The 24,541-nt window shown below is 43.5% G+C and overlaps 1 protein-coding gene across 1 annotated transcript in view; it reads left to right on the top strand.

The window, feature by feature from the left end:
• The first annotated feature begins 468 nt into the window (after window positions 1–468).
• LOC131266964 (protein bric-a-brac 1-like) overlaps window positions 469–24,541 on the top strand; it is a 60,317-nt gene continuing 36,244 nt past the window's right edge. Inside the window, exons 1-2 of the mRNA XM_058269671.1 lie at window positions 469–699; window positions 776–940. Of these exons, the coding sequence (XP_058125654.1) occupies window positions 469–699; window positions 776–940 (396 nt within the window). The remainder of the gene's footprint in view (window positions 700–775; window positions 941–24,541) is intronic.

Below are 24,541 nucleotides of genomic sequence, written 5' to 3'. Positions count from 1 at the left end.
CTTTTGAAAGCTCACTTCCGAACGAAGCTGGTAGCTTTCAAGTTGAGTTTTTAAAAAATCTGTTGAACTGATCATAATACGTGAACTCTCTATTATAATTTATATTTCGCTTCTACGTATAAATGGTGTTTGTGGGATTTTAAATTTACCGACGTATGATGTGCAACAACCCTAAAGTCTCCACCAGTTGTTACAATTTGTTTTTTTTATTTCTTTTTTCAGATTTTCTGCGCAACCGAGAACTGCTTGATGCACCATGTATATTAGATAGTCAAACGGAGCCATTCAATCAAAGAAGCAATCAATTAGTCCAATTGTAGTCATTAGCAAAACCAAAACAAGGCAAACACATAGTCAAGCAGTCTATGAGGCTGCTATAAAAAATAATGCATAGCAAATTATTGTAACTAAAGCCAAAAAGAACCGATACAAAAAAAAAAAAGGGAAACGCTCGCGAAACCGAAAAACATGGATACCAAAGCATCATCGTCGGGCCCGGCTCCGACGCACCTGCCATCGTCCACATATCCTGCGACATCGCCGTACTCGAAGGCGGCCAGATCTTCGCATCAGTATTTTAGTTTAAGATGGAACAACTATCAGTCGAACATGACGTCCGTGTTTCACGAGCTGCTCGAATCGCAGTCCTTCGTGGATGTGACGTTGGCCTGCGAGTACAATTCGCTGAAGGCGCACAAGGTAAGGTGCAGCTTTGCACGGTTGGCGATTCTCTGGCTTATCCTGCTAATTTTGTTTCTTTCGGTGTTTTGGACAGGTGGTTTTGTCGGCATGTTCAGCGTACTTTCAGAAAATATTGCTCGATAATCCGTGCAAACATCCCACCATCATTCTGCCCGCCGACATCTGCTTTTCCGACCTACAGTTCATCATCGAGTTCGTCTACCGAGGGGAAATTGATGTGTCCGAGGCCGAGCTGCAGGTGAGTTTGAAACGTAGTTTTATGCTTTGGATTTGATTCAATTTGTTTCGATCGTAACGAAAGCTGCATTTCAATTTTGTGATTGACGGCTCAGTACGCAGCCAAATGCTCTTTGAGCTTTGATTGACCTTTCATTTGTCTACACCTCGGCCGCCGAGCTAGGTTTGGAGCTAGAGGGCGCTAGCTGATTCAATGATCCTCGCTAGAGGGCGCTAGCGGCGTATTACACGTCTCCGGACCGTTCGAAATGTTGCATCATATTTCAGAGAGATGAAATATTTCGCTGGGAGTTTGAATTCAATATGTCCGATTTTATTTGTTGGTTTTTTCGGTTACATATGCTCCGTTTTGTTTTAAAGAGTAGTCTAACTAACAGTGTTCACTTAAACAAGTGCTCCTATTAATTTCATGTGGAAACCGTTCTTCTAGCCTGACTGCGTTCGAGAAAAATCAGCCCTCCTGGGTTTGGATTGGTCGTTGCTTTGATTAACGGTTTGCTTCAACAAAGCTAGCATATGCTCTATATATAGAGCTTCATTTGTTTTTGCAGTACGGCTGTTTTTGATCCGGCAGCATATGCAACCTGTTATTTTACAGGATTTACCGCCCGGTTCTTATCAACAGAAGGACAAAAATAACCAAGTGGGCAACATATGCCATTTGGTCGAAAAAATTTGCATGCAGTCTGACAATTTGGTCAGGACACATTTTTGTTTGTTGTACTCAGTATTTGATCCTGGATGAAATGACTACTGGAGAATGTACATCCTTCTCGAACTTGATAACGGATAAGATCGTCTACTATGTAATTGTGGCTACAGAACGGAACAATGTTTTGGAACATAGAATTTTCTTACAAAACCTGCAATGCTAACAAAGTATTTCCGAGTGACTGCGAACAGTCACTTTTGGTCACCGTTTCGTCCTATTGTCCTATTCGTCCAGCCGTCATCGTCATTGCCAGGGGCTGCCTCCGCTCGGCTGTCGATGATTATATTTATGCCTCATTGAATAACGTCGAGTTCGAGTAGTTTTTTTTCCCCTTTTTTATCTCCTCGTCTGTATAATTTTTATCGACCCGCAACAACATACACACACAAACACGCTTGGCCCCATGCTGCCATGTTCGTCGAAAACCGATGCTCCATCGCGCTTGCACTTCCTTATGCTAGGCACGCGTACATATACGCCCGTACATATTCCGTCTCCCTTTCACCCACGCCGAACTTCGGCCGGTGACCACTAGATTTTTAATTCGCCATTGTTATGTACTTGAAAGAGATGCTTTTTTTTCTCTGGTCCAGTTAATTTCATTCTTTTTTTTGCCTTTTCCTGCACCCCTTAAAAAACCCACCCCTTGTTTTCATCCTTCCCCGCCCGTCGTCACTGCCTTTTTTTATCGAATCTTTTATTTACGAAATATTTGCATTTTAAAAAATTTAAAAAAAAAAAGTTCCAATCGTGATATAGTGAAAAGTCGGGTAAAAAGAAAAGACAGCGAATGAATAAATACTTAAGCCCCGAAGTACATACGAGACACTGCAACCAATGGAATCGGTTTGACACGGGTTCCAAAATAAAAAAAAAAGAAATTAATAAAAGGAGCAATGTTTCCTTGCCGAAGTGTGGCCGGGTGCAGAGTAAGCAATCCTGCCCGGAGGCTGGAAAAACGATGGCTCGGGTGGAAAATTAAGCAACTTAAATGATACTATTAGCACACAAATAATATAAGTGGAGGACATAAAAAAGGAGTGAAATTCCTGGAACCGTTTTTACAATAACGAAAGTTTTAATTTGAAATACCGTTTCTTTTAGAACCAGAGGAAATTTGTTTTTCATTAGGAAATTAAAACCAATTTCTTTATTCTTGCTGATCGTAATGATCTAATGAAGTTCTACAAAAATTGAATGCTTGAAGCATAAATTCATAGATTCAAGATGTGAAGGATTCTCAAAAAGTTCGATGGAAATCGAAAACAATTGTGTCTTCACTTTTTGATCGATAGTTCTTGCTTGACGATTCAAATGATAATTATATCTAGGATTTTGGTTGGTTGGTTTCATTTTGGAGAACGGTTTCTCCTGTGCCTTAAGGTTCTGACACTGATCTTTGGCATAGCAAAATTCGTTGAATCGGACGAAAATGTTTCACGATTCTCGTCCAGAACGTTGTAGTCATAAAACGGCCTCGTACTGTCATCAAAATTCAGACACGCTCCAGTATATTTGGCTCGCCATAGTCAAGCCGACTGTTGTCGGTGGTAGTCACCGCCGTCTTGGTAGGTGTCATTGACATCCAAGGAAGGAAAAGAACAAAAACAACCACCACTCGCATCATCGCCACCATACCTTCGCACTATGGAATAACTGGTGGTGTTTTCGTTCTGCAAGATCGAAAAATATAAATTTATAAGAAGAGTAAATTAAGAAGTGTCATTTGAGCAATGAGAAAGAATCTTTAGAGATTTAGAACGATATTCTTTGTATCCCTTTTCAAGTGCCCCGGAAATATCATGCATTAGTTTAGTATGGGCAACCAAATAAAACTTTGCCTGTAATTTCTTTTCCCATCAATCCCAACATAAAAATCATTGATTCGATCTTATTGTTTACCATAGTGAGGTGTCATCGTCATCGACCTGGAGTGTGCAAATGAGCATATTTCGACCAGCCCGATCGCATTTGACTGCCGGAGAATACGCGAAAGGCAAACATGACGCTAACTCGGGGTCCACACTACAGCGCGACGTCGCCTGACAGGCGCTGAACTCCATATAAAAAAAACCTTGCGCGATGTCGCGCGAATCGCGCTAGGTTTTTTTTGCATGGAGTTCAGCGCCTGTCAGGCGACGTCGCTCTGTAGTGGACCCCGAGTAACACAGAATCAAAATCGACAACCCACCCAAAACCAAACTAAAACTCTTCGACGCACGCTCGTAGACAGGTGGAAGGTGTTAATTCTTAAACCGTCTGCATTGAAGGAAACAAGGGTATGAAGAGCGGGAGGGAGAGAACAAACAAATCTTTCTAAAACGCAGCATTCCGCGAGGCCCCCGTAGTTCCAGAATGAAAGGGACTCGAAATTATTTGCTATGGTGGCCTCGGTTCGGAACGGAATGATCGGAAAAGAGAAGAAGGAAAACATACCCGGGAGTGCAAGTCGTCGTCGTCGCCGTCTTCGATCTGTCGAGCAGATGGTGTTTATTTCCTTGCGTCAGCGGTGACGCGTTGATGGATCAACTCGAATAGAAACCGGCAAAGCAAAAGTCAGAAACGATAAAATTGTGCCTTTTTGTTTTGCTTCGGATTTTTGTAATGTTCTACCGCCTCGTGGTAAGGATGTTGCGTACCCACACACTCCGGCCCTCGTTTGGGATCATGAAAACATGGCTTTGCCGGTGCTCTTTTCTGGATTATTTGGCGATGTTTTCTTACCATATGAAATCGGAAAAAAATCTGATATTTTGTTTTCTTTGGATCAGGATGAGGGAGGTTTGGAAGTGAGAAATGAATTTGCTTATTCCATTGACAACTTTCCTCTTCAAATACTTAATCCTCCAAAAGTGTGTGATTCTGACGTGGCCTGTTTTACATTCTGGGTTATGAACCCAAATTCTCTATTTCCAAACATTTTTTTAAAGGCATGACAATCACGAAGTAAAGCTTCATGTTAAGCAAAAAACATAGCTCATTTTTTTGGAATTAAACAGGCAGCAACGTACAAAACTACCTTTGCAAAGCAGTCTCAAAATCTCCGATTTTTGTTCCTAGCTAACGGCGTTTCGCTACAGCGTTACAGTAGCGTTATGCGCGTTACTATGGATTATTTATGTTCGCCGCATACCGCTGCATACGACCCGGTAAGCCGGTAATGGAGGGGCAGAGCAAAACAAAAAAAATCTATATGTTTACATAGCATAACTCTATACATAAAGATGTTCGTGAACACGAAGAACCTGCTCGTAGATACTTCGCACTTTGCCGGAAGGGAGAGGCATGTTGGGGAGCCTTCTCACTGCTGGAATTCGAGCAGTTGGGGCACCGGAGGATGACGAAACCACCGGCATCGCTTCGTTCTCGTTGTTGTATGTGAGATTTATCTGTCCATGCAGACCATGTTTATTTTTCCAAATCCATTTCCATGCCTCTTCTGGTCACCTTACACTACGAGTGACGAAAGAGTGCGAGATGGATATTTCCATCTTCCTCACGTTCATTGTTGCCCCCCTATTGGTATCCAGTTGGCCGTGGTTTCTTGGGTATTTTTTGCTTGTTTGAACCATCGTTCTGCACCGCGTGATGGCGGTGCAGTCCATAGCTGTCCTAGTCTTTCTCGGTTCTTTCTCACCGATCATTGTCTTGTGCCGCGTGTGTGTGGAGAGTTATTGCTCATCCAACGCCATGTTTGGCATAAGCAACCCGGTGTGTGTCCCTCTATTGGCATCCCATTCATGGATTCAGTCCGTTTTCTACACGATTCTCTCCAGTTCGCCTGGATGGATGCGTGGAAATTCGAAGAGGTACTATTGCATACAACAACCTAGCTGTGCTGCTGCTCCATATTCGCTGCCTTCTTCGATTGATTGCTTCCAGCTGGCGAATGGGAGATGGGTCGCCTCGTTTCCATTCGAGCACCGATGCTAAACTGCTCGAAACCGCTGGCTGCCATTCGGCTCCCTGATATGATGTTGCTTTTCCTCTGCCGACTGGCGTTTGCAGGTCGTTTTGTTTGTTGTTGTCGTCGTCGTTTTCGTTTGTTTTCTTTTTCGGCCAGCTGAAAGCAGCCGGTGCATCGCATCATCACCACCATCATTGTTCGTTCGACCACGTTTCGCGGCAGAGCACTGGGACTCCACGTTGTGTGTGTTGTGCGGTACGATTATTGGATTGCGATCGACGGCGACCATTTGCGCTACGTGGTGTGCTGTTTTTTGCAACGCTCAGTTGCAACTTCCCCTAACGCAGTCCTGTGAGTTTCAAAAATAAAACCCCCAAACAGGTGTATCTATTACCCAAAGGACAGTCTTTTGCTTTATTTCATTAAAATAAGTAATGTTTTAAATTAGGAAAACAAATTGGAATAAACTTATTGGAGCAAAACGAAAAGACATCACCAGTTTCTTGAATGATTAACTGCATGTTCCACAAAGCCTGTTAATGAATACGCAATAAAGTTGTGTGGGAGGTAAAGGAAACGATTGTCTCGTTATCTTGTTTTAGATGATTTAACGTTCGAATTGGACTTTGGGGATTTATTATTTCGACTGAAACAAAAACCAGTACATTAACCGTTCGTTGTCATCCAAGTCTGCCAAGTGCCACATCAGTCCGAGTGCTGGTCCACGGTTCCAAACTGTGCGCGAAATCGCAACGTCAAACGGCGAAAGTGGACTATTTATCCGTGATTCTCTTGCGGGACTGGTTTAGGTTGCTATATCCATCCGTTTCTCACCATCGGTTGAGTACATAAATTTATATACTGTACGTGTGTATGTGTGTGTGTGTGCGTTTGTGTACTTTGTTGTAACGAAACAACGTGATTTGATTGTGAGGTGTTTTTTTTTAACAAACTGGGCAGGTGCAAGTGTCAAGTGTTTCTTGCTTCTCAAGAGTGCGATCTTGCGGCGGAAGAAACTTTTTTACAACACCGCTGTCTGAGTTGCAGGCAGCTTGCCTGAGTCATGGTTTGGCAGTGAAGAAGACATTCGAAATTGGAAAACTATTGGAAATCCCGCATGCGAGCACGGTGTGTGCAAGGCTGAAAAGCTTCCGATTTTCAGGTAAATACTGCTCTAAATCATATCTTTTTCGTCGTAGGATTTGCGTAATTTAGAGATGCATTGGATAGTGCCTTATTTATTAAGAGCCCAAGAGAACAATTATTAATTAGAGCTAAGTTCATCAACACGAATTTCAATATAGTAAGATTTTATCCCTTTCTGATGATCCTCTTCGTAATTTTCTTTAATTTTGAGCCTTAAATTCTTGCCGAATCTAATCCTGTTCAACCAAAAAAAAAAAAAAATTGCACCCTCCAGTACTTCGTCGATCGCCAAACTTCAAAATGGCGATCATGATGCCGGCGAACCAACCAAAGCCGCATATGCAGTATGTCCAAATCGCACATAAAGTTTTGGAGGTTCTCCCGAGCGATGATCAACGGCGTGCAGGCTGTACCTGTATGGGTACACTTGTCTGTATCCCCGTGTGCACGGTGTTCGTGTGCGTGTGGGCTCAAGAAACCCGCAGGAAGAAGCGTCGAAGCGAAATGTTCTGCTCTCCAATTTCGATGATCGTACCCCGTACGCGGGGTACTACCAATCCCATGATGTCGGACCCATTCCAGGTCAAGTGACTCGTGTGTGCACTGGAGTGAAAATGTAGGTTCTGCAGAAGATCATTTCGAGCTGAAATAGAGTCACCATTCCATGGGGTTGGAGTGAGTGCCAAAAACCTCGGATGTGGCTCGTTGTCCCATGCAACCGTCCAGAACTTTCTCTCCAGGTACAGGGGTAGGGTTTTGTGACCAGCTACCTTTCGGGATTTTGGGACGCTGGAATGCTACAGAAGGACAGGTAACGGTAGAAGTTCGGTCCGGTGTACCCCGTCAAAGGGATCATCCGAGTTCGGGGAATACCGAAAGCCATAAACAGGCATTCATGCTGCCAAGGACTAAGCCTGAGAGGAAATGTAGAATAAATGGTTTACTGTCGAGCTTATATGCAACACTGGATTCAGTTGGTCGTCGAATAAACAATTTATTGTCGGGAGATTTTTTACTTTCCTCAGATATGCTGACTTTTTGTAGGCAATCTATACAGAAATGCATACATCGGACCATCTTTAAACGTAACAAATAAGATCTGCAATGTCCCGTCCACAGCACCTGCCCATGTTCTATCGCTAGCCGCAACTTGACGCTATAATTGAATTGAAACAATCCGCAAAATGCTTCGGTAACTGGACCAAGAACCCGGGAGCTTTTCCGTTCTTCTGCTGACTCCGAGACGTTGTGGTTCGGTACAGGCGTCCCTGCCTAAGAATCGATCGACCATTTCGTAGGTATTGCTGATGGACCAGGGTGTAAAGACGTGACGTGACTCCTTCCAGGTGATTTTCTTCCCTTAGATCTTCGAAGGGACTTTCGGCTATCTGTGTGTGTGCGCGTGGTCGGACTACGCTTGACCAGCTTTGTATGCCGCACGACGATGACGCGGCCACCTCAAGCTCGAGCTGCAGCGTTGCCTCTTCTTCTCGTTCATTCCGCCGACGGCTTACGCTTGTTGGGCTGGCTTTCTTATTGCGTGTCTCTCTTCCGACGGGACAGCGTTCGGAGCCACCTGAGCGCGTCCGTCTCTGGATCAAGGGAAAACGGATGCACCACCACCGAGGGAAAACACCCGCCGCCTGGTGCCTGGTGCAAGTGTGAGCGGGACGGGGGACATACATAAAGTAGTGGATCGCTGGGCTCCGAAGCTTTACAAAAGCGGGGGAAGACAGAGAAAGAGAAGAGTTGCCACCGTGGTTGACTGGTTATTACAGTACGCCTCGGTTTGGCGTTACACCGGCCGGCATCTTGTGGCCATCTTTCATTCAATGGGGCAGCATATGGTACGGCATCGATTCGATCATCCAATCAAGGTTTTGCTTTTTCACCTCGATCTCGGAGCAGGTGTTTTTCTTCTAGGTTTTTCTCCCCACGATCGCGTACGGTTTGGACTGATTTCGGACGCTTTCGCCGCTTGGGTTTGAGTTCGGTAAAGGCAAGATGATGAGAAACTGAACCCTTTGCCTAAGAAAGAATCAACTCGAGTTTTCCATACATAAATGTTTAAGATAGTTTTAGTGAAGCTAATTTGTTAAAAGTTAACAAATGGAAATTTTAAATCAACTCTATTATGAGCTCTATTCGTACTTTCTGCCCACTGTTCTGCCTTATCGATTGTGTATATGAAATACTTATAGTCATAATCGTGTCTGCTTTCTGGGTTTAATATTCTATTACATGGTTAACAACAATAAAAGTGCTTTAAGTGTTTTCAACAACAGATTTCCTATACAACGATAATTATTTCCGAAGGCGTCAACCAAACTGAAACATAAAACTGGATACATATAAAAGAAACGCGATTTCTATCAATAAGGAAAAGTTTATTTAATGACCTTTAATTTTGAAGATTTAAAATATCCAGCGTAACAGGCTATTATTATGCTCTGTTTGAAAAATGCTTCCCCTTTTTGAAGACCATTTTCCCTCATTTTAGGTCTAATTAATCAAATCTCAATTGAAATGTATGAAGGTGAGCAATTTATTGTACTTGATGAAGTAAATAATATTATAAATACTGTTTAAACACTTTACAAACAAGCATATTTGTTAAAATACCAAACATTGCTCTTCGATGTTGAATTCCTTGCTTAAACTATTTTCTCAATCTTAACGAAACTGTTTACATGACGTTTGATGATAAGTTAACTTACTCGTTAAGTTGTTGTGGTTTACACTCATATTCGCCGATTGGTTACCACATGAGGCACATGGAAAGCCAAAGAATATCACCCTGTTTTGATCTGTGATGTGGTTTTAATAACTTTTTACATAAACACCTGGTGTCGGGTCTTTTGTTGTGAACGAGACGAGAATGGAGTGGCCAGAAAATCCTCCAGCCGTTCCACGAAGAAGCAGCCAAAACTGGGTGAAAACCATGCAAAAGGACCACGCGATAAACCATCGTCCGCCTTCGCACGGCTACAGAACGCTACGGAAAGATTGTGCCAGCGTTCTCGCATGCTGCTCGTCTTTACTTTCAGCGAGAAGACGGGGAATGGGGAAGACGAACGAGAGATGTTCCGGAAGGAAAGACGCCACGGATAAGGGCGGATAAGACGTTTTGCTCCGGTTGCGCGCTTCCCACACCGACATTTGACCAACAGAACCACATATAAACGTGGCGGCGTTGTATATCATTTCACTTTTATCACTTCCTTGCCTCGCCGGATCGTCGATTCGCTTCGTGGTTTTGCTGCTCAAGAATGCATGCGAATCTTGCGGCGGATGCAACTGTGTCAGACTTTTCTTGTGCGTTCTTCTGGACTTCCCTTCCCGCAACCACCCCGCACATGAGCAACTCGCGAGGGACTTCCAAGCAGCTTCATAAAACTCGTATTGACATGCATAAACATTTTATGGTGTTTCGAAGCGAAGTTTTACGAGCATCGGTGAATTGATTTTCACATTGGTTGGTTGTAATTATCGCTTAATTTTCACATTTGCGGGACGGTTAATGGCTGAAGCAATCGAAATATTGGAGTGTTTTGCTTAACTGGGGATGATTTATATGTTTTTTTTAAAATATTAAATATTTCATAATAAAAACTCTCTTCATTATCCAGTCTTATGCGGATTACAACCGCCCTTTTGAAGAGTTTAATTTGTATCTTACTTGCCCTGGAATATCATAAGAGATAGTTACATTTAAAAAGTGGTAATAAATCTAATTTTAGTTGCATCACAATGATTGTTTTATGAATCAAACAAAACATGGAAAAAATATGTTAAGGTTATAAAAACTCTTCTCACCTTTTTTGGTGAATTACTTGACGAATATGATTTATGTATCTTTTAATTTTACAATTGTTCATATATTTTTCGTAATCATTTAAAGAAAGGGATAGTGTTTGTTGAATGTAGCTTTCGATTTTCAGTTTATATCAAGTTATATCTTTTTTCAATATAAACGAATCTTTTCTGTTACAACAATAGTGTTATACTTAAACGCTCAATTGTTAGGCAGTTTATTCTGCAAATTATTGTTTATGTTGTATTGTGCTTCACATATTGTTAAAGTAATTATGGGGTTTTAAATTTATTGTACAAAAGATGTGTTTGTTTAACAGTTGTTTTACTTTTTTGTTGTCTACAGTTTGGAGGTTTTAGTTTCCTGCACTTGCTTAAAACTAATCCCACTTCCCATGGCATCAAAGTCTGCGGATCATAAAGAGGTACAGCCGTGGCTTGGCCTGGGACCGGCCGGCAAACCGACGCACACCATCGCATCGCGGCCGCAGCGGGTCGTGGCGGGGGGGCTTGGGGGGTGACCCAGGGTCGGCCGGCGAGCAAGGAGAGGTTGTTGCCGGCAGAAGGTTCAAGGTCTAAACGTTCAAAGCGATGATCAGCGTCTCGTCGCTGCTGTTTGGCTCCACGTAACCGCGGCGGCGTCGCTTATGCGTCTGTTTGAGTGTGCGCGCGCGCGCGTCCGGATGCCGGCAACCACCACCAGCACCAAGAGCCGGTCGCGCCGCCGACGCCACTCTCGCAGAGGCCGTTTCCTGTCGATCCCCCCCACCACCCGGGAGGGGGAGCGGGTTCGGCGTGTCGCGGACGGGGTGGATTTTTGCAGACTTCTGTTTCTGCGCCTTTGTTCGCCATCTTCTTGGCGATGCGAGGCTGCGTGCGATTTCGGCTTAATTGTGCATCGCACACGATGATGGAGCATTCGATCAGTCCGGTTAATGGTGGTGGTGGTGGTGGTGGTATTTACTTCATCGTACACGATCAAACGAACACGCTGCGAAGTTGGCGGATACTCGCCCATAGCATTATATGCTCGGATCATGACGGATACCCCGTTTGTGTGCCCGAAATGTTACTTGAATGAGTTTAGTAATGTGCGCCACGACCACGCAGAAGGTTCAGTGGGCCTAAGGCGTTATTCCAAAAACCCACAATAAATGGACAAGATTACAAAGACTCGGTTAACATAACTTTATCCAAAATGTAAAATATGAAAAATAAATTGCTTGCAATTGAACGGATCTTGTTACGAAGGTTTTATCACACGACGAATTTACCTCAAAAACCAAAGATACGAATTAGTTTTAGCTTTTTTTTTTTCTTACTTGCATCAACTTACTAAAAATTCAAACTTAAGAGTCGTCAAATACGATTAAATGCCAACACAAATTCGCTTATGCTTTTATGTTGTACATAAATGCATCCACAGAACCTTACTTTTGAGTGTACTTTGATGAAAAGAAAATTGAGCCTTTAAATTTATTTTTACTTTTTCTCAATACTAGCAAGTTTTTGACTAAATTTGGAATGAAAAAGTGTAAAGCAATTTCATTTCATTTTAACTCTTTACCCATTTAAACTAGCTCGTTGTTCCTTCGTCTCCGAATGTTTTTCAGCGTTCAACGAAACTTGTCAAATGGAGGGCAAATGTTGCGTTTTTGTCGTTGAGTTGCGATTTAAATTTTCTTGTTTGTTTGTTGAATTCTTTTTCGTTTAAGTAATAAGATTACCAATTTCTTCTTGGTGACGGAACAGAGTATTTTTTAAGCTAACTTCGATGCACGCAGTGTATTACCCAAGTTTCCATGGGTACAGCCCGCTTTATTTGTTGATCTTCTCCAGCGTGACTATTATTCGAACATCAATATTCAATGAAATAAATAAAATTTACTTTTATTTGCACTTTCACTGTGTGCTCTTTCAATGTTCCGGAGCTCAAGTTTGTGCATATGCCAACGTATGTATCCGCAGCGCTAACGTCAGCTGGTAGAATTTATTTTCGCGATCATTCGCGAAACAGCCAACCAACTCGCGAACGTTGCCATTGGCTGTTTTGGCGTCCGGTGCTTTTCTAATGACCGCAGGTTGCGTCTTCCGGTTCAATAAACTTTGATGGCGTGAAGTCGAGAGGTTCTTCTAATGGGGGTTGGCGGTTCTTGGAAACAACTCACACTTGCTTCCAATGGTTGGACTGTGGGAGAAGTTGGAGCACTCCGGTGGGTTTGATCTTTGAAACGGTAATGTTTTTTTCAATAATTTGCATTAAATTAATGCTTCTGAACTTCAGCTGTTATTTTATAAAATAAATGTCTTTAAACTAGGTACCATTGTAATAATTTGTTGATGGATATCAAACATGAATTTGCGTTAACATAGAGCCTTTTGGACTTTGACATATGCTCATGGAGCATCCATCTTTCCAGTAATTATTATCTCCGCAATCGATTTCGTGCAATCTATCATCTTCTGCGTTTTATATTGCCCCTCACGCTGAACTAAGAAATCTCGGTCGAAGATAGGCGGGATAGGCGACATATTGCAAGACATTCGACGGGCGGCTTTCGCGCAGGCGTGCATTTATGTAAGCAGCTGTGCGATTAAAAACTGAAGGCGTAGATTTTTCTTTTTTTTGTGCGTGCCACCATGCCACGTTGCTTGACCGTTGAAGTGCAGGACATTGCAACGGACGGGAGTGCCCACGTCCATAGCCTTTTCAGGGAAACTTATCGTGCCCTCCTTGTCAGGCATCTGAAAAGCAACCATAGAATAAGGGCTCGAAAAGGTAGTTGACCATGAATTTTTTTTGAATGATAATAAAGTTGTTGAAAACTACTTGAAAATGTTAATCTTTAAGTCTTTGCATAAACGACAACTTAACTTTTTAATACACCTTTTCGTCCCATTTCTAATTGGCCTAAAGCATGTTCCCTTTGAGCTTTGTGGGACTTATTGCCTGTTTTTTGTGATCAAAATTACTTACGAATTAATATTCTCTACAAATGTACCTAGTTTACCCGCAACTTTAATTACGAAAATGCTGAAAATGTTTCATTAAATTAAAACTCTGTTCCGCGGGGATTTACAATCAACATAATAAGTAAGATTGTTCCTTATACCATACCATTTTTATTTGTTCAAAGATTAATTAATCTACTGGTGATGGCATTTTCGTCTTTCTGATTTTACTGAGCCAGCAACGGAATTTTTCCCGCACGTACCGATATTCATTAATCATAAGGACTCTTGCACATCTTCGATTGATCTTGCGATTTCCCGGCCATATAATTTTCCGACAAAAGCTGTGTGCTATCCCACCCCTCTTCTCCACCCCGGCATTAATTACCAATCCGCGCGGCGGCACATCGATCGATCCACTATTACCTAATGAGCAAAAGGGGGAATGTCTTATATTGGTTACCTCATCGAAGAAAAACCAAAAATGAAAAGGCATTTTTCTCCCAAACGCGAGAATGAGACGTTGGCAAAAATGGCGCTTCTGCTGCCCGCATCGATTCGTCATCGGGTTTCCGGCGGAATTTTCATGGTTGGCCGTTGTTGTTGGGGCTGCCTGCCGTATGGAAGAGTCCCTATGTTCAGCCCGGAAAAGCTGTCCCTAATAAAGACGATGGCGTGCGATGATCGTGAACGGCGACTGACTCCCGGTGACCGTACGTGGAGTGGAGATACCACACACATATACATACATGCCCGCGTGGTTCTTGCCTTCTTGCGAACTAAACGTGGCGCATAAAAAAAAAAACGCGTGTCGTCCTTCGCAACGTTTGACCAGCGGCGCATCGTTTTCCCTCCCCCTGGGGGGAAGGGAGGCGGAAGTTTCTTCACCACGGCAACCCTGGAAGAAAGGGAGGGGGTGTGGGGGGATGGGTTGGATCTTCCGGAAGGAACTGACAGGACGATGTCTGTCGATATATTTTTTTTTGTTCGTCTTTCGTCCAGCTTCTCCATGTTCTGGTGTTTCCTGTTCGTTTGTGTTTGTGTATGTGTGAGTTTCCGGGGTTTTTTTTGGTGCCCCACATGGTTTGACCATTGCCATTGGTTCCCGTTTGCAGCTCGCGCTCACCGCAACCCCTTTTTACAGCAGCCCCCTTACGTTCCTTTTTCCGGTTCGGGAAGGAGTTTTTTCGCCGCTGCACAAAAGTTTTCCCTCAAGCACACCAGCATGAGAGCTTGGGGCTGCCCAGGGGGAAGGAGGGGGGAGGAAGGTCTTGTTTTGAAGATGATCGTTCGTGTGAAGAGGCAAGAAATAGAGCCATCGCTTCACAGTGAGGGATGAAACCGAAAGGGATAGTGAAAAGTTGGGAAGATGGGGCTGCAAGGCAGGAAAAAATCGAGTTCATGGTGGTGGAGCTAACCAACAGAATGAAAAAAATGAAAGATGAAAAAACCAGGAGAAAAGCAGCACATAAACATTTCTTATATTGTGCTGCGTCGCCCCTTCCTGGCCACGTCCTTCCCTTCCCTTCCAGGATACCACCGAGTATCGGGGGGAAGAGGGATTTTTTTTTTCGACCCCACTATCTTACTTCGGCGAAGGATTTTTTCCCTCCCATGGCGTGTTGCCGTTTCGATTAGTATGTGTGTGTGTGTCTACTTTTTTTTTACTCCTCGTCTTCCGTTATATGTGCGCGTGCGTTTGTATACATCCGAGGGAGAGTTCTACTATTTTTTCCTCCTTTCGAGTAAGGCTACTCCGGGTGTGTACGTGGCAGAACTGTGTCTGTGCGCGCGCGTTGTGGAAACTGTTTCTCGCGGGTTCGGCAATCCATCTGTTTTTCACTCCTATTTAAGGAGCAAACTGAACCAAAACAACAACAACAACAGTGAAATAAAAAAACGGCCAAGCATTAGCTAAAGGCCAGGCAACGCTTGAAATGAAGGTGACGAGACACAAACACACACTGAACATCGTCTTCAGACCTTTTGCTTAATGACAGAAGGTGTGCGTGTGTATGTGTATGTGTGTCTATTATGTATTGTTTTCCCGTCATTAGGGTGGAAAAATTCGTCCAAAGTGAGCATGATGATGATGGACCAGAAAGATGAAAGAGGAACAACACTTTCGTCCTCGAACACGTCTCCATTGGGTGAATGCTTTCCGTGCTTGCCCTCCGCACCGAGATAAGCGCGAGAGATGGGACATTTTCATTCGTGGAATTGATCTGTCTCGTACTTCAAACGGTGGAACATTTCACAGCTTACGAGCATAAAAAGGGGCCACATTTAATCACGGTTTGAGAAGAGGAAGCTGTGTCCACTTCCAGCCAAAGGGCAACACGCCATAGATCGGGCGGGCGCGCGCAAATCACGAAAAAAGGGCGTCGTTTGTATTGATTATTTATCTAACCACCACCCACCACCCTCCCCGGTCTTAACCGTCAACGAACGCGAGGGAAGCTGACTTTCTTTTTTAAAAACCCGGAATTGAGCTCGCTCAACCGTTCTTCTCCGAGGAATAATTTGAGAAAAATGTTCCATTGGTGCGGATGGGTGGGGGAGAGGGGGGGGGGGGGTGAGAGCGGAGGCGCTTGTGAAAAATCCCCCCTCCCCACTGTTTTGCGAACCATTTGGCTTTTCCAGAAGGCGAGTGAGAGTGTTCGGTCCTTTTCTTTTATGTATATTTTTTTTTAAATGCACCACCCCCGTTCGGCGGTGGAGAGAAAATAAAAATCTAATACTCCTCCACCCGGTTTTGTGGGGTGGAGGGGGGAGGAGGCGTGTGGCGTGGCGGGGGCCTTTCCCGGAGTAGTTGGTTGTTCCGAGTGGGAAATCCTTTGCTTTCTTCGCTCTTTCTCGGCTCTATGCGAGGACATACAATCCCTCGCCTGCCCCAAACCCCCCCCCCCCCCCCCCCTCCTTCCACCACAACCAACGCCCTTGCTCCAGGGATCCTCTGGCCGTCTCGTTTTCGCGCCCATTCGTGATCGAGGAGCGTTTCTTCGGTAGTTTTTAATTCCCCAACATTTTTTTTCGACGTGTCTCTTCCTTCCTCCGTCGGAACCCTTGTCCTCGGGCTCTAGTCTCTGCTAAAACTTCTGACCAGCACTGGGGTCCTTTCGGCCCCTCGACCACCCACCCCCCGTTCCTCTGCTGCCACGTTCTCGCCCGCGTCTCAATTTCCTCGTCCATTTTCCACCATTTAAAAAGATTCCATTTTTTCCACTATCGTTCGAAGGGGAAAGGAGGAGGGGGGGTTGCGGTGGAACGCAGGGAATTGTGTTTGAAATCTTACCGAATGGTTCTCTCGATGGCCGGCCACTCCTCCGGCCGGGGGGAGAGGGGGATCATTCAGCTAGCCCCAAGTCTTAGGGACATTTTTCTCATTTCAAGCTCTCTATTATGTTAGTTTTTTTTTGTGTGTTATCCCATCCGCTGGAAGAACTGTGTGCTCGATTAAACGAGCGGTGGAAGAAGATGATTTTGAACTTAGCGAGGAAGAGGAAGAAAAAGCTAGCCAGGAAAAGAGGAAAAAAACATGAGAAGTCCATTGCGAGCTGCCTTCTCGGACCTGAACCTGGACAGTCGGCATTCCGGTTCGGTTATGTACGTACCACCGACGAGGGGGAGAGTGGGAGGGTCCACCAACTCAACCTTCCCTTCATCCCGTCGTCGTCCTTCAACGCGAAATGGGAGTTCCGGTGGGAGCAGAAAAATGTCGGTGCAAGGATGGAATGAAATATGTATACCATGCTGATACTGCTGTTGCGTTCCCGCCCTGCACCGTCACTGGGAAGAGGTAGGTGACCGAGGTGAGGAGGGTAGCAGAGGTTTCCCTTTTTTTAATAAAAAAAAGTTTTTGGTTAAATTGTGAAACGGGTAACGGGAATGAAAAATTTAAAAATAAAGGATACAACCAAACCGGAGAACCACGGCTCGGGGTTTTTTTGTTTGCATGTCCCATTTTATTTTTTTTTTTCTATAGTAATTAAGTTTTTTTCCCTCTCTCGTCTTTGATCGGAGCCCATGTGCACACCCTTCCGCTCCTTTCAGCCTCCCTCCGGCCCCTCCATTTAGTACGCACTATACTGACCAGGTCCGAGAATGGCGCACCGCCATCCTTTATCGTGCAACCCCTTGGCAACCCCTTGTGACCACCGGGGTTGGGGATAGCACTGGCATGGTGCCGAGGACGAAGCGCATCAGTTTGGTGTGTGTGCCTTTGAGATTCCCTTTTTTTCGAGTTGGTTTCTCGAAAACCGAACGCGGGTGTCCCATTCCCCAAGACACGAGCGCCACCATCGGCGTTTGGGTCAGGGGGATGTATTATGGTTTGCAATTGAAGCAACTCTTTCTGCTGATGCTGGCGAGAAAAGCCCGGGCCAACTGGAGCCCGGGAAAAAATCACCGGATCGATAACCGCGCGCGCTCGTCGGCCAAAAAAAAAAAAAAAAAGAATACAGAACGGAAAAGTTTAAATAAAAATGTAATAAAAAGAAGATACACACACTGTAGCGGGAAAAAAAGGAAACGAATGCGCCATTTTCCGGTCGCAAGCCAAACAAAAACCCCCGCCCAGGAAAAAATAATTTTACTCTTTCAACAGCATCAGAAGTTTAGCCGAACAAGAATGGGCATTAACAGTAAAAAATGCTATAGGTCACATGGTATTGTAATTCGTGGTCATTTTTATTTGTCAATTCAAATTTGAAAAAGAGCTACAAATTTTAACAATTGAGAAGCCTATTGATGTACAAAAGATTAAAAATTACAAAAAACATTTAAATTAAAGCAAGACCACACTAGCATATTCTTATGTAACTAACAAGAAGGATATAATTGCGCGAGAAAATTATGCAACATAAAACCTAGTGGTGAAAGTACGGAACAGGAAAATGGAAAAGAATTGCACAACAACAAGGTACACCAAACAAAACAAAACGAAATGCTAGAACTGAGATCGTGTGCAAACGGATCGGGCCAACAAGGAGGAATGCAAAGATCAAAATGGAGAGGAGGAAAATATCAACAAACAGCTGATGGTTGTGACCAGCGACGAGAACGAGCCGATAAAAACAAAACTGACGAACCTGGCTCCTCCGGGTGTGGGGGTGTTCGGTGGTATTGTTTGTGCGTGAGCACATGCGTGAAGTGGCAAAGTGGGCAATAAACCGGGGGGAAAAAGACCAAGAGGACAGCAGTAACGGAGGACAAGACAACAGCAACAAAACATTAAAGTTAAATATTACGAAACAGCGGAGCCCGGCCAAAGGAGCACCGGAGGGAAGCGACGATAAAGGCGTATGTATAAAGGGGGATAAAAATAAGCCGGCCGGAGAAGAGAAGTGTGTTAAGCGAGCAGAGTCGTCGGGTTTTGGTAAGGGATGAGGGCCACCGAGAAAGCGAAACAAAACAAAAAAGACCAAAACGCATGGGGAGAAGGGGAGGGGAGGAGGGGTGAAAATGTACTCGAGAATGATAAAAAGAAACGCTGGACCAAATCGGCGCGCTAAGTAAGATGTTGATATTCTACTCTCTTCTATCTGTGCCAAGCCCTTCCTTCCGCTAGTGTGCCTTGGTGTGTGTGCGTAGGAAATAAACAAACGAGAATCCGGGATGTGAAATGGTTGTGTAGAAAAGGGGAAAACATTTTGATGTTTCTGTTTTGCGCCAGCTGGCGTGAGAGAAAGGAGGGTGAATGGGAAATGAAACAAGGAAGAGGATCAAATGTATAAAAATGCACACCTATACCCACCAACCGATGGCCACGTGGCGAAGATGGAAAGCGGAACGGGAGGGAAAATAAAACCAACATTAACAATTGACGCCAAATGTAGAACCATAGAAAGGAGGAGAATAACTGTAAAATGAAAACAAAAAACACAGATTTAATAATGAAAGTCAAACGAGAGAGGAAAACACAGCGCAAAGGAGAATCCCGCGCGTAAAAAGGGCCGCACAAGAGTGGAAATAGCACATAAAAATAAAATTTCGTCACTCGATGCCGGTTTGTTTACGAACAACGGGGCAGGGAAAAGCGATGGGTGAGCGAAAGAAAGTGAGCGTGTGCCAGAGAACAGGGAAAGTAGAATACAACATAACACAAACGGCTTCGACACCGGCTTCGTGTGGGGGAAAGGCGATAGGGAGACACAAAACACACGCCGTTCTGGCACGCACCATGAGAAATATTGCACAAACAAGTATCGGTAGTCGTTCTGTCCTATGTTTGCCTAGACGACGACGACGACGACGAACACGGTGGTTGGCCTCGACCGTGAAATTTTGGCAAATGTCTAGCGTGAAGGCTAGACTCTAGACATCTATCCCCGAAGAGGAAAAGGAAACCCAAACCACGCCGGGGCGCGCACGTCGGGGAAATGTGTGTGAAGGACGAAGGACGAAATAGTTGGTGATGGACAAAAACGAAGTTAATCCCGGGTTCGGAAGCACAAGTGCGTTTGCTGCTGCCTAGGAGGAATAGGACCACGATTCGATTTCACGACCGACTGCGAGCCACTTAGATTGTTTTATTTTATCGATCGAGTAACTCGTTTGTTGGTTGAGGTTACTTTATTTGTGACCATGGGACGTTTTCTGCTTCCATAACATTGACTAAACATGTTATGCTAGCCTACAGCCTAATACCCAAAAGATAAAAGTTTACACAAAGTGTACACCAATCGGAAAATGTAAAAAACTGTTTGATAATTGTTTGATATTGAGCTGATAAAGCAATTTTGTTCCACATATTGATAGTCACCGATTGTTTATCAATTGATTAACATAAACGGTTCGCCGAGCAAGAAACAATTTGACAAACGTAAACAAAAGATTGAAGTAATGTGCAACACTTGCAGCTTTTCCAATCCTGATTTAGTTTCGTTTGTTTGTGTTGTTTTCGTGTAGATTTCGCTGAACGCAAGATTAAAATGTATGTTTCATTACACTAGTGATTTTTATGATAAAGTTTTTTCGTGTTTAGTTATTTTAAGTTTTTAAGGACGACAACAGACCTTAAAAAATACTTTTAAATATTTCCTGATCTGTTCTGTACATTTAGTGATGTTTTGTTCGTTTCGAGAAATGCTTGTTGTGTGTAAAATTGATATTATGTTGTTAGTTAGTTAGTTTGCTTTCAGGAAGTTCATTTTTCACATTTTTGACATGTTTAATATTAATAAAACATGACAAACAAATTCATCTCCTTTATTCATGTTTCACTTGCTTGCTAAATTAGCAAAAATTGCATAACTACCTTTACATAAACATTCTTGTGAAGCAAGTAAGCTTGCATATTTTCCATTGACTTGTGTTGAGACTATAGTGAGAGATTTTTGTTGAATGCTTAGTTTCTCGGGAAATGGATGTCATCGTCGTAGTTTACTGAAACTTAACCCTCATGGTGCAATCGCGCCACCATTAACCCTCGTCATTAAGGCGAGATACTATTCTGCGAGCGAAATTCGAGCACCTTCAAGCAGCAAAACCCCTCCATATGTCCAGAGTCTGGAAAAATAAGTCGAACAGGAAAAAGAGCGCCACCGCCACCATTGGTCAATTTTGATTGATGGGTTACGGGCCGTGGAAAAGTCATTGACTTTGCGTCGCAGCATCGCGGAACAAGGCCCCCCTCCGCTCATTCCACCACCGTCGGAAAAGGCGTCCAGTCCGGTTCCACGCTGTTGGCTAATGGCGCACGGAATTGTCGGCATCCAATTTGATCCACCATACGGACCTCGACACGTCTTAAGCGACCGCCTGACCGGGGGTGAGGTGTACAACAGACAACGTGTCAATCGGCGAACAGCAAAGCGCATACAGTCTCACTCCGTTCTTGGTCCGTTTTCTTCCCAACCAAGACAATCGACTCGTAATTGAATTGTGGCTGGGTTGGCTGAACAAAGAATAGCGTGAACAACAGTCAGAGACCCTAAACAGGAGGTGTACACGAATGTGACCAGGCCTCATATATGCTCGATAAATTTCGCGGTTCTATGTGATGTAACCCTCATCGAGCTCCTCGTCCAGTGTTGTGTACTACTTCCCATAAAGCCTTTGTAAAAGCTTGCCAGAGGAAGAGCTCAGTTGTTATATGTTCTGATAATTCTTTTTCGTTCTTCGAAGAAGAGTTTTGTTGAACAATTTATTTTTCGTTATCCTTTTTCACATTTTACTTCTTTAAAAGACTTTTGAACTCTACAAATTTGTTTCGTTCCCATTAAATTTGTATTGTCTCATCAAGCCATAGCAACTATAAAACAAACTCGAATGCAGTGTTGTTGTTGTTTTGAGAACCTTGCCAACGTGAAGAACCCAGTTGTTTTATGTTCTGATAATTCTTTTTCATTCTTCGTAGACGTTTTTATATTTTATATATTTTTTTACGTTATTCTTTTAAAACATTTTACTTCTTTTAAAGATTTCTAAACTTCACTGAATGTTGATTGATAATTTCTTTTCTGTTTCCCTTAAGACTTATCTTATTGTTCTACAGTTACATTGTCTTGCTACACCTTGATCTCTACAATGTATGAATTTAAAAAAAATGTAATTCTTAAATTATCATCTGTTTGCCATTTTTTGTTTTTCAACTTTTAGAAGTGCTATTTTTAGTTAGAGAATATGAGTAAAAACTGTTAGCATGTACATAAAGAGCATTTGGAATTTATTTGTATGCTTTCATGTATGCAATACTGTTGGAGCATTACGTGAATCATAAGCCTTCGTATGCGATGCTGTAGGTTTATCGATTTCTTATGTTTCGGCCTTGTCGAATGCCAGGAACAGAAAGTTCGGTATGTCCGGGGCAGGACGCGGGCCAGGCAACAGGATGGATAAATTAAAAGGGACAAACATACAGCTTTCCACCGACACGAACGGGAAAAGAACTGCTCCGGCAAAGATGTATGCCAGCGTTTATATGAGCTTATGTGTGCGTGCGTGTGTGTGTGCGGCTCGTTTGCCTGGGAATCAGTATTTAATCAATCATGCAAGCCGGGACCCTGCTTGGTTGGTTGCGCTCCCCTCCCCTCGCTCACTCTTTTCCACCCGAATCCCGTCCTGCCGTCGCTTCTCGCTTTCTCCCGCAAAGGCGACGTTCGATTTCTTCCAGAAAACGCAGAATAAACGGCTTGTGCGCGCGACGGAAGTCCAAACCGGTTCCCGATTTCTTTCTACTTCACTCCCGGACCGAAGTTTCTCCCCTGGCCTCGCCCAAAAAAACCCAAGCCACGACAACGACTTGGTGGGCTGCCTGCTCTTGGAGTGGATCGGACAGGTCGAGATGTGCCCGCAGCCGTCGTGTCCCCCGGACTAGAATTGACCACGCCGTGTGGTCGTGTGCGTTTGGGTGGGGATGGGAGGAGGGGTAGGAGTGCCATTGAAGGGAAAGATCTTCGCGAAAGATTGCCTCCAAAGAATGCCTGCCTTACAGGCTTCATTTCGTGCGCTGCCTGCTGTCCGTTCCGTTCGGGTGTGTGTTAGTACGAGTTCCGCGCCGTTTGCCCACCACAAGGAATGGTCTCCCTTCTTGGCCTTCCCGTCTGCTTTTTGAAGCCTTTTCAATGCCGCACGGAGAATACGAGGGCTCTCCAGGAACGGGGATTTCTTTTTTTTTATCTTCACCTTCACACAATAACGTAAGGGCTGCCCTTTGAGGATCTGTCTCTACCGTGTTGGTCACGTCCTCCAGCTCACACGCATACACACAGAGACCTAAGTTCTTAAAAAAGTTCTATCCTTGACGTACGATAATTTCCACAATTGTTATAAATTTCCTTATTGTAAATATTTATTTATAGTGCAATCTTAAGTTACACCAAACATAACATGTTTTAAATGTGTTCAAAAACATGTACCAAATAGATCATTCACATTTGTCGATGGGTGAAGTTCAAGCATTTCAAAGGCTATTGCCATCGTCGTTCTTGATCACTTCAAGCACCGAATATAGCGCTCACCTCAACGTCGATTGAAGGGATGTTGAAACTCTTATGTTGTAAAACTCTCTTCATTTTCTTCTTCTTCAATTCAATGTCCGGCCGAAGCCCGAAATTTTGTATGCTCAAGATGAGGTTGGTTGGGTTTTTTTTTCATTCCGTTTCTCAAATCGAACCGATTGAAAACCACGATTGTTCTGGGTTTAGGGCACATACCTTCATTCGTCTCGTTCTACCATCATACATTCGATGGGCTTTTCAGTTCGCCAGCGGTTTTTGGAGGAGGAAATAGCGCCTTATCCCCGAACCGCCGAACCCTTCCGATGATGTTCGATCGATTTGTTCGGCTTCATTGAAAGCGATCGACCGGAACGCGGGAACCGCAGATTGATCGTGCGGGATTAAGGTGGTGTTTTTTCTGGTCTTGTTCCACTTCATCATTGGAGGATCACAACATTACTTGATCATTCGTATTGGAAACTAGCGACGATCGACGTGTTACAGCATGTTATGTTGGCGTTTTAATCCAATCCAATGATTTTTTTTTATCGATCATTGAACGTAATTTTATTTTTATGCGATGAATAACTTTATCTCTTGTTTCACAACTTCACAACAACCGATTATTACTTATTGTTACTATATTTTTATTTAATTTTGATTGGATTGGTTTTCTAATTTTCTTCTCCTACGCTTCCCTTTAAACAATTCTTAACTTATGGAAGTTTGTTGTGTCCTGCCAAAAACTTCAAATATTTTGATTTGAGTTTCAACACTTTATTCAAAATTATCAACCTAAGTGCAAATCAAGTGCGTCTTGCAGACAGATTGCATACATTTTCTAAACGCTCGCAAACATTGGATAAAAATGAATCAGTTTTGAGTTTTAAATTAAACTTCTCTGTTTTTTCCTCGGTGTATTGTTTTTTCAATATTCTTCGAATATTGTTCGATGACGAAATTATTTTTTTTATTGATAAGTTTGGCTAGTTCGATGTAAGTTGAAATAATATTTCCATATTTCTTAGCAAAAGTAGAAGGTTTGTAAAAAGATGCGTAACTTTTCTCATTCGGTTGTTATCACCGGTCACATGTTCGCAACGCTATATGCTAGACTAAGCGTTGTGCACC

The sequence above is a fragment of the Anopheles coustani genome, chromosome 2 (assembly GCF_943734705.1).
Source record: "Anopheles coustani chromosome 2, idAnoCousDA_361_x.2, whole genome shotgun sequence".
In the NCBI taxonomy this organism is placed as follows: domain Eukaryota; kingdom Metazoa; phylum Arthropoda; class Insecta; order Diptera; family Culicidae; genus Anopheles; species Anopheles coustani.
The sequence above is the reverse complement of the archived record's forward strand: the minus strand, read 5'-3'. Positions and strand labels throughout refer to the sequence as shown.